General features: G+C 39.6%; 1 protein-coding gene across 8 annotated transcripts in view; it reads left to right on the top strand.

Annotated features, from left to right (window-relative positions):
• The window catches only part of ST3GAL3 (ST3 beta-galactoside alpha-2,3-sialyltransferase 3), a 175,970-nt gene that overhangs the window by 23,839 nt on the left and 136,356 nt on the right, over positions 1 to 15,775 (top strand). For 7 of the 8 annotated variants that reach the window (XM_083868003.1, XM_083868001.1, XM_083868002.1 and 4 more), the window contains exon 3: positions 15,523 to 15,570. The exons of the other annotated variant lie outside the window; for it this stretch is intronic. In XM_083868003.1, coding sequence (XP_083724129.1) covers positions 15,523 to 15,570 — 48 coding nt within the window. The remainder of the gene's footprint in view (positions 1 to 15,522; positions 15,571 to 15,775) is intronic. 8 annotated transcript variants of the gene reach the window in all.

The raw sequence follows: 15,775 nt of genomic DNA, 5'->3' as shown, positions 1-15,775 counted from the left end.
GATGTGCTGGGACACACAGGGTGTGAAAGTTTCCTAAATTTTGCTTTGCTGTCAAAGTGTCCTGTGTGGCCTTGAGGTTGGTGTTAATTTGGGGTTGGAGTTGGTAATCCTGGAAGTGAGACACCATCGATTTGGTCACTGCTATATTCTGACTCTACTGCAGTATACTTATGCTCTTGGAAATGATTTCAAACTGTGAATGTAGGTTTAGACTGAATATTAGGAAGAACGTATTTGCTGTGAGGGTGGTGAGGCACTAGAAGAGGGTGCCCAGAGAAGTTGTGGCTCTATCATTCCTGTATGTTTTGAAAGCCAGGTTGGACAAGGGTTTGAGCAACTTGGTCTAGTGGATGTTGTCCCTGCCCATGGCAGGGGGGTGGAACTAGATGGTTTCCAAATCAAACCATTCTTTGATTCCATGGGATTCTGGTACGGGCTTATTGGATATTAAGTTGGCAAAAAGAACTACTTTGTGAGTGAAGTTTTCTGCTTTGCAAAGTGATGTAAGCCACAGTGTCAGAAGACACCCCTTGTAGGTACAAGATATAGTAGGTATAGAAGCAAACTCACTGAAGCACTTCATGTGCTGAGTCTACCTCTCACCATGGTTTGTCCTCATGGATAATTTTCAGGTACTACAGTGTGATTTCATTGAGAGAAGACCTTATGTAGACAGGCTTGAAAAAGAAAAGGTACTCATAAGCCACAGTAACTGTTTTCCCAATTTGTCTTCATTCCTCTTCATGTTTCTGGGATGGTAGGTAACATTTAGTGATGGAATCTGTTGGGAGCAGAAAATGAGATGCCTGGTAGGGGTAGAGCTACAGTGGAGAAAGAGTGGATAGAAAGGTATTAATATGCTCTTGGGCTTTGGCTGCAGGAAATACCGTTAGCACTAGCTATAACTGTGTTTTCAAACATTACTTGCATTCTTTGTGCTTCAACACTAACCCTTATTTCTACAGCTTACCTTGGGCCAACTGTTTCTGTTTGACAGGTGGCACAGCAAACAATGCCAGCCTACTGCAAAACAGCAGAAAACCAAAATGGAAAGGCATTTTGCCAGTTTGCCCTTTCAGCCAAGGAAGTCCTTGTGATGACTCAAAGGAGGAGGCATAGGGGAATGGGCTGTTGAGGACTGGGATGGGAAGCTGTATCTTCTGTGGCATCACTGTGTAAATTTTCACCTTGCTGAATGCACGGCATTGATAATCCACCTGCTTGACACCTTCTGAGGGGTGAAATTTGATGGAGGAGTTTGTCAGTGAGGGGCACTTCAGTCATGTTGAATATGTTGAACAACTGTAGAGAAACAGCCCAGATGCTTCTAACTCAATACGTGGCCAAAACATTCCAGTGTGCACATTGTATTTAACTAGCTGCTCCTCTTGTGAAAGCCAGTAGTAAACCCCTATTTATTACAGGTAATAATCATGACCTCAGCAGGATCGTTGGATTTTCACTCCTGGACACAAATAGTAGCCATTAACAATATATTTCATTATACTGGGGAGGAAATTCTTTGTGATTGACTCCTAACCTTGTAGTTATTAGATTTACCCTGTGCTCTATTTGGGATAAATTGATTTCTCACTTTTTTAAGGTATTGTTAAGAATTTTTGCCTGGCATAGTATTACCAGCAGACTGGAAGGTTTGTCTTTTTTTGCAGTTGATTCCTCTGCATTTAGTTTGTTCAAAGCAGTCTCAGTTGAGGGGCAGTACTTGCTCAAAAATCCTAAGGAGCAGTATTTATTTAGAACACAAGGGTGTTTCACAGAGTCACAAAATAGTTGTAACTAGGAGGCACCCGTATAGTACAGATGTGGTTTTTTCTTAGGTTTAAACAGAATCTCCTGCTTTTCAGTTTGTTCCCATTGCCTACTGTCCTTTCACTGGGCACCTCACCTCTGAGCCCATTTCTGCCTTCTTTAATCCTTCCCATCAGGTTACGTTACTGAGATCCTCCTGAGCCTTCTCTGCTCAAGGCTGAACAATCCCAGCTCTCTCAGCCTCCCCTCGTGGCAGATGCCCCAATCCTTTAATCATCTTAGCTTGCTGGACTTGTTCCAGTGTGTCTCTCTGTAGAGAGGAGCCCAGCAATGCCCCAGCCCTGCTACAGAGCCCCCCTGGTGCTGAGTCAGGCGAAGGGTCCCCCCACCCCAGGAGCTGTTGGCTGCCTTTGTGACCAGGGCATGTTGCTGGCTTGGTTCAGCTGCTCCACCCGGATTCCCAGGTCCTTCTCTGCAAAGCTGTTTTCCAGTAGTTTGGCACCCAGCCTGTAGGGCATAGTTATTCCTCTCCAGGAGCAGGACTTTGCATTTTTCTTTGCTGAACTTCATGAGATCTGCCTGCCCATTTCTCCAGGCCTTCTCCATTTTTTTTTTCTTGGCAGGAGGCACACATTTTCCCTGGTCTTCTTTTTACTGCTCAGTTACTTGTAGAAGCACTTCTTGTCCCTGGCTGTTTTCAGCTCCAGGCAGGATTTGACCTTCCCAAGTCTGTTTTTTGCACGCTAGGGCAGTGTCTCTACATTCATCCCTGCTCACCTGACCCCACTCCCACCTCTTGTGTGCATTCTTTTTATATTTGACTATTGTCAAAAGCTCTGTGTTGATCTGTGTGTGTCTCCTGGTACCGTTGCTTGATTTTCTGCACATTGGCTCTATGATTCTTGAACATGATGGAGGTCACTCTTCAAAATGAGAAAACTCTCCTGCACTGGTCTTCTCCCAAGGCCCATGTCCTGTGGGTTTTTCTGAAGCCTCTCCCTGAATTCTGCCTCGTGAAGCCCAAACTTCTGATCCCACAACTTTCATTGTTTCCTTTGCCTTGGTTCAGATTTAAGGCTTGGTTCCTGGCAACTTCCCTGGCTTTATTGTCAGCAATCTGCATTTATTGGAGTTGGCCAGGTCAGTGTTTTAATCTGAACTGGTATTTGCATTGTATATTCATACCTTGAGTGAACCAGACACACCAGGTGTGGGTATGTGCTAAGTGTTCCTGCTTTTTTTTTTTTTTTTTTTTTTTTTTTTTTTTTTTTTTTTGCATGTTCTTGACTTATATTTACTGATCCATCTGTTCCTGGTGTATGTTGGTCTCATGTAGCAGTGCTGGTATTGATACCATTAGTGTCTCCCACTCCAATCACTGGTCATGGATTTACCTTAGAAAAAAATTTCCATGTAGTTAAATGTTATTAAAGTTACTCCCTTTCTAGACCCTTTCTCATTCCTTTAATGGGGCTTAAATTTGCACAGTCTGGCCATACCTTGGATTGTTCTGACATCATGGTATTTCTTCATGGTAAACCTGCCCTAGCCTACACGTATCCACAAAAGAAAAACTGCACAACTAGTCTAGAAATTATATGGGCTGTTCTGTTTGTTACAGCTCCAAAATCTCTTTGATATCCATGTGATCATTTTTAAGTTTCATGTATCATGGGTATGGCCAAGGTATGATGGGATTCTGGCAAGTGATCTATCTGCTTTTTCAGGAGTGGTTTTCTCAGTGGAATTTATCCACTACCTTTCCTTAAGTTCTGCATCTTCTCCCAACACCTCATTATCTGTAAGCAATGTCTCTAGTTACCTGTAAGCAGTGGCTGTACCAGATGATTTTAAAGGAGAGTGGATACACAACTCTAAAATGCTGTACCTCAGACACATCCTAGCTAGTATCAAGCATCCTGGTTATCACAGATGGTGAAAGCCTGGTAAAAATGCTTGCAAAATTATTTGGGAAGGCTCTGCTTGCTGTCACTCACTACTGCCAAATTAGCTTAATTAAAACCAGTTGTGGGAAAGTGCTCCGCTGCAACTGATAACTTCATTTCCTCCTCTGAAGTCTTGTGGGCCTGGGGCTGGTGATAACGAGCTGCTTGGATGTAGTGAGGATCTTAAAGTGTTTGCATTTCTCTTACATATGTGCAATTTTGAAGTTGGCCCCAAATCCTCCTTTTGGCTTGCCTTTCTCCATATGGAGTCCTTGGCCTTGGGATGATGAGGTTTGTGTATTGCCTTGAATAGCATCTACTATGGTTAGTGTTGCCATTTCTTGATTTAGTTTGGGAGAGTTGGTGGGTATGTTTGTTTTAATATGGTTTCAAAGGAATGTCAAGGTTATCCAGCCTGAGAAAGTCACTCTTTTATTACAGTTTAAAAACCTCATAAAACCTAAGAACCTCTTCCTCTACAGCCAATCCCTGACTTTGAAACCAAACAGCTTAAGCCATTCAACACAGGCCTTTGTGTTTTGTGAACTGCTGTCTCAGGCTTCTGCAATATTCTTTATTTGTAGAATGCCCTACTCATTGCTATCTCCCTTCCCTTGATCCTCTCCTCTCTTTCCCTATCATCTGCTCAGTTGTGCAGACAATTTCATCGTCAAATTTAGGGCCAAAAAGTTGCCAACACTGATGACTTGTCACAAACCAAGAAAAGGCCTTTTTCCATTTCTGAGTTGCTCCCAGGCCTGCCAACATCAAGCTGTTGGGGTTTTTTGCCAGTCAGATGAAGTTGTGTTAGATGAGGCAGCTGTTTTAGAATAAGGTTAATAAAATGACTGTTGCCTTTTATAACGAGTTCTGCTAGTGGAGTAATCCAGAACTGGCGAAACTCTAAAATTTGTGAATCCCAGTGAGCCTGTGAAATCCTGGCTGGAAGCAGACTTCAGCAGGTGGCTGGAAATGCTAATAAGGAATGGAGTCTGTACTGGAGCGCTCTGGAAGTTTTGTCTTTCTGAGATTATAGTAGATTTTCTTTGTGGAAATTGACTTAGAAGGGGAGTTGTTCTTGGCATCTCTCAATTTTTGAAGTTTCAGCTTTTGGTGAAGTTGAGTTGACAGTTTCACAGGATCTTCAACAACAACAGAAAATCAATGTTTCAGTGATGCTGCTACGCTGGATGCTGGATTGCTGTTCTTAAGCAAGCTTACCCCTTGTCTCGATGTTTTCTTTAAAGTAGTCCATTTATGTGAGTGGGGGTTCTTTGCTGGTTTTGGGGTGGGTTTTCTTGTTTAGTTTTGTTTTCCAGAGGCATTTTGCTTGCTTGTTGCAAAGATGCAAGAGGCGTTCCTGAATTGTGGCTTTCCTGAGTAGGGTCACCCAGTGTGTTTGGATGCAGTGTAGTTCTCTGCAGTTCTCTGGTATTTTACTGCCTATTCCAGTTTTGCACACAAGCTTTGTGTCGCTGTAACCTTCAGTCTGACTGACAAGTATCTCTTTGATAGATTTTATCCATGGACAGTAAAATTTCTAATAGTTGGAGGTGAGACTGGCATCTTTTTTACTTTTTTTTTGTCCTTTTCCCACTTAGAAGAGTGGCTGCTCACTTTTAGTTGCTGCTGACTTGGAAACTACCCTATGAGGGTTTTTTTTTAAAAGGCTTGCTTGCTTTGTGAAACACTTCAGGGAGGTGCTAAGCAGTTTAATTCCATTAATCCTAGACTGGAACCAATGTTTCTTCTTATTTAACCTTCTGGGTGCCTTGGAATTATTTTAATGCTTTTTTTTGGTTGGTTGGTTTTTTTTTTTTTCCTCACTGGGTTGTTTCTCTGCCAAGTGCTAATTTAAAGGGATTCATTGTATTTTTCTATGTAGTGTGATAGGAGGAACACTTTTCTTTTAGATTGTCTCCAGCTGTATTTGTCCAGGGGCTGGGTGATGTGTGTGGTGATCAACTTCCACTCCTGCAGCTGCTATTTCAATAAGTTTTTCATTGTCCTGCAATTTCTGCACGTGGAAGTGAGGCACTACTCACAGTATTTAGTGCATCCCTGGGTTATTTTTCTTATGTTTTGATGAACTTTTTCTAAAATTAAAATCAAACATTTCTGTAAAAGAAAATAATAGGAAATGAGGATATATGCACTGTTCAATTACTATGGTTTTTGTTTTAGAGGCTATTATTAGTTTATATACCTCTGAGTATAGGTGCTTTCATAGTTAAGCAGATACTCTGGGACACCTTTATTTCAGATTTGCTTGTGTCAGTGTTTGGTATAGGACATGAAGGCTTTTGTGTAGGCATGATGCCCTTTGTAGACCAGTTAGTGTGTCAGTAAGGTAAAGACAAGATGCTCCTCAAGCCAGTCAGCTTGGGAAGAATTTATGCTCCTTATATCTCTGTGTATGTCCACTACCTATAAAATCACATACTGTGTAGGACCTCTCAAATCAAATTTTAGTTTGGAAGTTTTAGCACATTTTGGAAACTTACTAAGTTTTAGGATTTGATGGGCCAGAAATCTCTTTAAATTTTGGAATCAATTGTGGCAATGCTGTTAAACAAGTTCCCACAAACTTCCCCCTGACCCCAAACTGCAAAATACATGAGTGAAAAATGGATCCAGCAGACTTTCTGTTCAGCATCACCTTTCATTGATGCTGATAATGTTGATGTTGATAAGTGAGCTAGGTGCTTGCAACGCAAAAGAAATTCAAGTGTGGTAATTTGCTAGACAAGATGCCTCTAAAACAGTTGTATTCAGGAGATATTTTATGCTTATACCTCATACCTTACTCCTTCCTGTGATTTGTTTGTGCTCCAGGCAGAGACAGGAGAGATGACAAATCTCACTGTAAAACTCTACATGGGATCATCTTGTTGGCAGTTTACTGTGGTAGTTGGGCCAGATGTTGTGTGCTTTAAGGTTCTGGGAAGCTTTTGACCACTGGCTAAATATTATAAGTTGTAGATAATTTTTAAACAAACTCAGGAATGTGAATTTTCTGATGGAAGTATTTGTACTTCTGCTTTTGAAAAAGGAGGGGTTTCTGAGAGCTTGGAAAAGGAGAAGGTTTTTGCATATGAGGGAAAGGGAGGAAAAAATAGTTGAGTGGCTCCAGTAGGGATAAAACCAAGACCAGTCTGTTAAAATAGTTGTTGTCCTGATTGTCATTAACTGTGTGTAGGCATCTTCATTTATGTAAACCAGAAAATAATGTGCATCAGCCTTCCAGAGTTCTCTGACAGTTGTTTGAGTATATGTAAGTTTGAGACACAACCTGTGTTTTATTAAGGTAAAAGCCCATGTCCATATTTAGAAAAAGTGCTACAAGACTAAAGCAATTTATTTCAAATGATAAATGCTTTGTGTTTTATATTATCTAAGCTAACAATATATACTTTTTTTGCAGTATGAAAATACAGAATTAATTTTCTCTGTGCAGTGTAATTCCCAAACTACCACTACCCATTTTCTGTCTTGCCACATAGAGATTGTTATCTTCAAAGAGAGAAATTGTACTGTTTTGTAATTTATTGCATGTTCTTCTGTGGAATTTGGGAGTATGACTGACTGTGCCACAATAATAATTGAAACCAAAATACGAGGCTTGGCTTAGGAGATAATGAGCTCCTTTAAATACTGAGAATCTGCTTGGGATTAGTTATAAAGGATTTCTCATTGTCAAGAAAAGAACCTCTTGGATGCCAGCTTTATTGGTGGAGTTTGGCCTGGGTGTTTCTGTGACTTTATGGTAGTTCTGTGCCTTCTCTAGAGTTGTGTTCCTCAAAACCAAGTATATCTTCATTGAATGCCTGCAGCACCTTGATTTCCCTTTCTCCTTTGTCTCTGGGTATTGTCCATCTCTCTCCTGGAAAGTGCAAGGTAAGAAGCAGGTGCTGTTGACCTTCCACTGGAACAGGGAGCTGTGATGGACACGGAGGAGCTGCAAGTCCCTGATGCACAGTGAAGCACCATCTTGGTCATGGCTCTGCAAAGTTGTGTAGTAGATTCAAATAAATACTGATCTTATGAGCAAAACATACCAGCCCTTCCTGCCATCAAACAGTTATTTGGGCACTGCTGAAGACAATAGCAATGTAATATCCTTCTGAAGTGTTTGCCAGCTGGCGCAGGACACCACATCTTTTCATTCCATTCATTCATTGCTGAATAAAGAAGATTGGCATGCTCAGACCATTTTAAAAATACATCTGTTCAGAACACGAGTGGTGTTTATTGTTTGGTTTGTTTACCACTTCATAACAAACGTCCTGATGAAAAAGGAGCAATGCAGAAAACAGCAAGTGTAAATAGGTTGGTTAGGTTCCATGAAATTCATAAAAATTGCCTAAAGAAATATTACTACATCTCTCAAGTTCAGTATCACTAAGAGAGCTGTATTTTCAATTAAATGACAGGAAATTGAGAGGTGACAGAGAATGACTTTTCTGTTTACAATGTAACCAGTAGACCTTGATGCCACATTAAATTCTCCAGACAAGTGATAATACTTGGCTATATCCATTCTTAGCTCTCAAGCCTTTTATCCAAGAGTCTTTGGAAAAAATTAGATTGTTTATTTTTTGTGGATGAGAAACAATTTAATCAAAGGACTTGTTCAGGGCTGCATGGGTTATAGCAAAATTACCCCTGTTGGCTGTGGTTTAGTTTGCAGAGACTCACTGAGAGCCAGCTGTGCCTGCCCTCCCTGCAGCAGAGCTTGTGCTGAGCCTCAGCACTCCATGTCAAGTTTCCTGGTGTGGAAGCTGGCTGGCTCCAGGCTGAAGCACAAAAGGGACCTCATGTCCAGACACAGTGGATGGCCAAGGAATTTGGGGTCACATCTAAGCTTGGCTGTGAAGTCAGCTGTCAGTAAATGGGTGTTTTGGGTCAGCCACAAAAATGGAGAGAGAACCTATGGATCTTCTTCAGTACTGTGTGCTTTGTAAATGGGGGTGGTATTTAAGGAGTTAGTGGCTAGAGCAATAATGCAGAAACGTTTTCATTTGTATAGAGTGTAAGTGAATTACTGTTAAGAATGAGATCTTTCCATTATTATGATATCTCTCAATGATGTGTGTTCTCAAATGAAGATGAATCTTCCCTCATAGGTACGTTATGTGAAACAACCATTGTCCTGTTCCCACATCTCCATACCAAAATGAGTATAGCCAGGTGGCACACAGGACAAGCATTCAAATTTAGTGCAGCCTTGTTTTAAGACAATTTATTAAACCCAGAGTTTATTGGAAATGGTCTTTACAATCAGATGTTTCCTGTTGCTGAAGATGTGTCCTGTTGCTGAGTGACTTTTCCCATAAAGGGACTAAGTTTTGAACTTTGAACCTCAGTCTCCTATCAGCTTCAGACAGCACTGGACTGAAACTCTCCATGTGTTTTGCTTGCCAAAACTTACAGCCTGTTTATTTGCTGCTCACAGTTCTCAGATCTGTGATTAGGAAGTGTGCCTGTGCTCTGTATGTGTCATCTCTGTATGTAATTTGTCATCTTATATGTTGAAAATGTTAGAATTATGCTGCTCAAACAATACACTTGAGATCATAGCTCTTTGTGGCATCTAAACATGGGAGCACTACTGATTGTTTTTTGACAGAGTACATGTGTAGGAGCTGAGATTACCTGTAAGAGTGGTATTAAATGTGTTTCCTTTGACCTTCACTTATGCTGTGTGAAGCTTAGGCAATGTCTTAATTAGTGCCTTGAGTTTTAAATGATGAATGAGAGTCACTTGAAACATCCTTGAATTGTGGCACAAAAGATGTTATTGTAGTGACCAGTGCCTTTAACATAGAGCCATCTCACTGTGTTCAGAAAAAAAGGTGTCAGGTAGGAAAATCCTTGGCACTATAGAAGAAAGATCTTAGTAAAGCAAAATAGACCAAGCTGGGGGAATGGGGAGGTCAACATTAATGCAAAAGTAGGATACTTAGTAAGTTAGTAGGATGGCATTTGTCATTAAACTGAGTAAATTATTTAGCCCTTCCCTAAATCCATCTTCAGTGTGGAAAACAACGTATTAGGAAGTGAAGGTTGCCCTGTCAAGGAATTTTTAAGTACAGGCAGTTATGTTTTACTGAATCTGAGGAAGGATATTCATGCTTTAGATATCTAAGACAGAACTGAAATTATTCAGTTCCCTTCAATTAATTGCATATAATAATTATCTAGTATGCTGTATAGTCATGATAAGAGAGGATCTTATTCAAAATATTTTTTATTTGGGGCAGGAGATGTTCTAAGACACGTCTTCTTGCCAAATGAATCCCAACAGTAGAATGTTTTTGACAGTGCACTGCTTTTGTAAGCTTTATTTCCTGACTAGGTAAAACATAAGAATAGTTTTTGTTGTTACTGATCTCTTTGTCAGCAAGTTATGAAGAGTTTTGTGCATTAAATGTTCCTTCTCTGGTATGTCACGTTCCAGAATATTGGTCTCAAATAGAAAATAAATTTTGATGGCTATTGAGATGTTTGATCCTATACTTTTCAGTACTCAGCAGAACAAGGGAGACAAATGAAGGACAGACCCTTAAGAATGTTCTTCTAATTCTGTTATAAAAATGAGACACCAAATTTTTTCCTTTTTATTCTGACTCTGAATCAAAATTTTGTTAAATAATATTCCTGCAGTCACCATCCCTAGGCCAGTTGGTGGAGCTCTGCAGGATATCTGGTCTTTGAACAAGCTCTGTAGGTTGATCTGGAGGTAAATTACTTTAGATGTTATTAAATACAGGTTGTCATTCTGTAGGAATCATCAGAGTATCTGGAGAGCAGGAGTATGGAATGAAAGATATTTGATTGTGCATGTAAGAAAGCAATACAGACCTCAGAGCTCGAGTGTCTGAATAAGGATGTGCCAAATCACAGCCTTATGTTGCGATGTATTCTCGTATTCCCTGTTTGGCTTGGCCTGTGGAGTGTATTGCTGTAATGGTATGTGGTACTGAGGCTGTGTTAAGCCTTTATTATTAAACTCTTATAACTCCAGTGGGACTGACAGTTTGTGGTTTCTCAGGACCACTTCCAAAGCAGCATGCAATCATGTTGTTTTTCTTGGGGAAGTTACTTTATTGCTGAAGTCTGGTTTTGCTTCTTTTTTTTTTTTTTTTTTTTTTTTTTTTTTTTTTTTTTTTTTTTTTCTTTTTTTTTTTTTTCTTTTCCAAACACGAAATAATCTCCCCCTCCAAAAAAAAAAAAAAAAACAAAAACAAAAACAAAACAAAAAAAAAAAAAAAAAAAAAAAAAAAAAAAAAAAAAAAAAAAAAAAAAAACACCAAAAAAACCCCCAAACAGGTAAGTTATTGGTTCAGCTTCTTTGGTTTCTAGTAGGTTGAGGCAAATGTCTACAAATCCTTGCAGGGAGAATCTGTAAAAAAACAATAATAAAAAGTTAATGGCTTCTTGGAAGGACTTACTAGAAAAATCTTAAATTAAAATTTGAAACAGCACTTAAATAAACATACAGTTTATATACAGTTCTTGACTGAATGTGGATTATATTTGCTGTTCTCATTATGTGCTACCATTGCTTGTTTTTTGGTTTGTATATTGCATTTTCTTCAATGAAATCAAAGTAAGGACAGTATTTGTATTGGAAATGAATCCATGTATTAGCTCTTACATGATTTTAAGAACTTGACACAATTGGGCTTCTAAAAGCTGATTCCATACATCTCTTCAGTGCAGTACCCATGTTAAATGTTTATCTAGTGAGGTGCATGGAGTATGAAACTTCAGATGTTTTTCAGAATGGCTTTGTCTCCTATACATCTGCAGTTTGTTGGTCAGGATCATTACTCATTTGTGAAGATCCAAATCTTCATTTAGATTTTTCTGTTCGGAAACCATACTACTGGAAAAGATACAGCAACCTGTTACAAGTAGTTAAATACTTTCCTGGTGTCTAGAAATGCCCCCAGCTAAGGCGCACAATATATGCGGCAAGATGGATGATTTAATTTGCCTGTCTTGGGGAGAGGGGAGTGTGGTGCACAGATATCCAGGCCCTGAGAAAGGTGAGGGGTTGGAAACACTTGAAGTACATCCCTTGCCTTGAAATACAATTGCTCCACATACCTGGATGTCTTAGCTGGACTAGGTGTAAGTGCAGCAATAAATGTAATCACAGATTTGCAGGTGGGTTTTTTTGAGGTTTGGTTTTTGGTTTTGTGGGGTGTTTTTTTACTACAGAACAATTTGTGCAAATCCAGGTGTGTTCCTTCAAAGGTACATTCAGCTCTGGGTCCTCTGTGGAGCATTGTTGGAACTGAGTTTAAATTTGTTCCCAGAGCAGCATAGAGGGTCTTGGCAGTGTCTATCTCCAAGCTCCTTGTTCCTGAGTGAAATGGGATCCTTGTGTTGGTTTCACAGCAGTGGAAAGGGTCTCTCACAACACTCCTCCACATTCCAAAGGGGCTGTGATGGAGTGCATCCAGGTAGCCCTGCACAGCACAGTTTTGTGTGGGGGTATGATGGAGCAGATTTATATATTGGTCCAATTTGTGATGCTTTAACTGGATGGTGAGAGTGAGGGGAAAGTGACCCAGAGCATAGGTCCCAATGCAACTTTAACCCAAAGTTGACACAAAGTGACCCAAAGTAACTTTGCGATTTGGCTGGTGAGGTCTCAGCTGTCATTATTCCTGGCACTGAGTGCCTTCTAAATTGAGTGAGTGCTTGTGCTGTCTTTGCTTCTTCTGATGGATTGGATAAGATCCAGAATTACATTTGGATTTTGCTATATCTTGTTGTTTTGGTTTTTTTTCCTTTTCTTTTTTAAGCTGCTAGAGCCACTGAAAAAAGATTGTAGTTAACATGAAAACAGATGTAAAAGACTGGCACTGTGGTGTGTGCAGCCTTAAGCTGTACATATTGGCAAGTTACTGTGTGTCAGATTTCATGGTTTAGGCATAAAGGCTGCCCGTCAGTTAAGGCAGGAGGAAAAACATTTAAGGTTCTTTATGGAAGTAGGTGTCTGAAAGCTTGGGGACTGCTCCTTCAGGCATGAACACTTCCTGGCACCTAAAGCAAGGGTGCATGTAAGTGGGTATGTTTTACATTGAATCTTAATAAGTTTTGAAAGATAAAGCCTTTGAAGATTGCCTTTGAAAGGCAGAGCCTGCTTCAGGGACTTGGAGAAAGGCACTGGGCACAGACAGAGCTGCCACTGTCTCAGCAAAAACGACCCCCTAGAAAGTCAGGAGGATTTTGAACTGAGAGATGACTGGAAGAGATTTGAAACTAGAAGGAAAGAAACTTTTCTTCTTATGTTAGTGGAAGCAGAACTCAGTGTATTTGCAAGTAAATCTGGCTTGCTTCAAAGAAATGCTTATCTCCATCAATGTCTGACAGAAATAACCCGCAGCTCTCAATTTGGATGTGAGTAGCTATTTGGCTAGAAGAAAGGTGATGTATTATCTTCTCTGCTTTCTTCAGATTTATAGTTTCTTTGCTTTTGGAGTGCTAATACCAGAAATAAACACAGTGTTTTAATAAAGATTCATGCTTTGTGAAATAATTTCTGGAGGTCGAGGGGAATTGACTATAATACAGGTTATTCACAGTGAATTTGATTTGTTGAAACTAATAGTAGCATGAAGGACTGGATTGGAAAAGGGAGCTCTTAGTCTGCTTGTAAATTGTTTTTTCATATGAGGAAGATAATGTTCTCAGTTAAAGGAATGAAACATTATACTATTTTTGTGGATTGTGATAATGTTATTAATTTGGTGCTTGCAGTGCTTTTCAGCCATTCTTAGATAAGTCCTAATATTTCATGTGCAATGTTTGAACGCAAAATATATTTCAGAAAAATTAACAGCTTTTAAATTTGGCATTAACTACCAAGCAGTACTTTATGTTGATAAAAATCTCAACAGTTTTTAAAAAGTAGAACCTCACAGATATACTTTAAAATTGATGGCAAATGAAATTAATGTAGTTAAAATGAATTAAACTCCTTGCTCTGTAGAATAATATAATGATGTCTGAATTTTATTCCCAAAAGAGGAAATACAGTTGTTAAGTCCAGATGGACTTTTATTTTTTGTTGGAGTAAGTTTTGAGACTAGCAATATCTTTTTAAAATTTTTTTTAGTGTTACTACCATAGTGCTGGATCCAAGACAGCACAGACTTTCTTCTAAATTCTTTTAAACCCAGTCAAATTAACAGTCCTTTATTAAAACAACAGTGTTTATTTTGAAAATTAGCAGTTTCTTATTGCATTTTTAAGAGTTGGAAAGTAAGCACTAGGATAGTGTAAAAATATAGAGAAGCCAAGGGCTCAGTCCTGTATCAAGTTATTTTCAGTTACCTCTAACATGGTAACTGCCAGGGCCTGTGATTGTAGCCTGCCTGAATTTCAAGTGACATAGGAGGAGGTTAAAACCTCTTTTCAGCAGGCTAAGTCTTTTTGTGCTTGAGCTTTTTGTCTTGCACTGAGGGCTTGCACCTTGGCAGCCTTTGTGGTGCTGCAAAGGATGTGTGATGAGTTGATCACATATGAAAATTGAGTGACAAAGAGAAACGTCAAAGGATTCAATCTTTTCATTTAGGTGACGATGAGAGGAAGTTCAGTTATTGCTGTGTCAGTTTAGAGCTTCTCAGGCCATAAAATTATTAATCCTATTGTGGTGGTTTGTTCTTTTCTCTGTTTTGCCCATTGGCAATTTGTCTCTAAGTTCTCAGTCCAATTCTGCTCCACTGGTAGGGAAATAGAATTTGGTAGTCTTTCTCCTTCATGAATTCATGGATTTCCATGAAAATAGATGGCAAACCAGGAGGCTTACTGCCAAAATAAATCTTGGTTTGTCTCAAATAAGCATAAAGCTGGGGGAAAGTCCCATTATTGAGTGTGATACCATAATGCAGCTCCATTTGGAACAGAATATCAAATTATTACTGGTAATTTTGCAAACAGATTCTAGGCTGGAAAGGTGGTATATGAGGAAAATTAATTATTAATAAAGGAATCTGGGTCATGGGGTGAGCTGAGTGCAAGAAGGCAGCGAAGGTTTCTATGTGGCCAGATGTCAAGTTGCATATATAAAAACTAGGATCTCTAAACCACAGTGAAGCAAAGGGTGCCCCATCATATGAAACAGTGACTAAAAGCGTCAGGCATTAACTGGTGAGCCATAGTTGTCACTGGAGTCATGGATAAAACCATTGTTGTGATTCCCAGATAGAAAAATAAAAGGGTATCAAGTAGAGAGGTTATATTTTCTTGATGCTTGGCACATGTGCTGCATATAGAGCAAAGGTGAAAAGATAGTCTTGAATTGAAATGCATTGAGTTGGAAGCCACTACTGTGAGTAAAGATGTGGAAAACATGGTGAGCATGGAGTGCAAGTAGCACAAAGTGCTTGGCTTGGCAAACCATGTCAGGGAAGAACTGATCATAGCAGGCAAGGTCCCTAAGTGGGGACAAAATATTGGTAATACATTTGATAAGAATAAACTCTCTAGGCCAACAGTCAAAGCATGTTAGGATTCAGTTGACCAAGGTTATTAGACATAAAATGAAATTATTTTCAATGAATTATAGGTACTTCATTGGTTAACAGCACTGTGATTTATTGCGGACTCCGTTGTTCTGCCTTTGCTAGGTGCCTGTTATTTTGTCTGGTTGTTGAAGAAGTTGTTCTGCTTCCTGGCAGAGGGGTGCACAAGGAATTGCTTAAGCAAAATAACAAAAAAAAAAATGTTACAGCAAGAAATGGTGCTGAGAAAAAGGGGAAAATGAACTTGTACTCTTGTGTTACAGATTCAGTGGTTCTTTCCTTTGACTCCGTTGGACATACAATAGGCTCAGGTACAACATTGCCTTCTTCTCTATCTCCCAGCTCATGACAAGGCTTCTACTTAATTGGACATGGTAGCCATGTTGGGAGGCAGGACACTGAATCAGTCTTCTGTGGGAATCGACCATCTAGCTAAAGGGTAAAAAGGTCCTTTCCTAAGTGCAGTGGGAGTTTTAAGAGCCTTAGTACAACACAAGGATTAACCTGCAGGTTTCT

Source organism: Zosterops lateralis (assembly GCF_965231275.1).
Source record: "Zosterops lateralis genome assembly, chromosome: 9".
Lineage (NCBI taxonomy): Eukaryota > Metazoa > Chordata > Aves > Passeriformes > Zosteropidae > Zosterops > Zosterops lateralis.
Note: the sequence above shows the minus strand (reverse complement) of the source record. Positions and strands in the feature narration are given on the sequence as shown.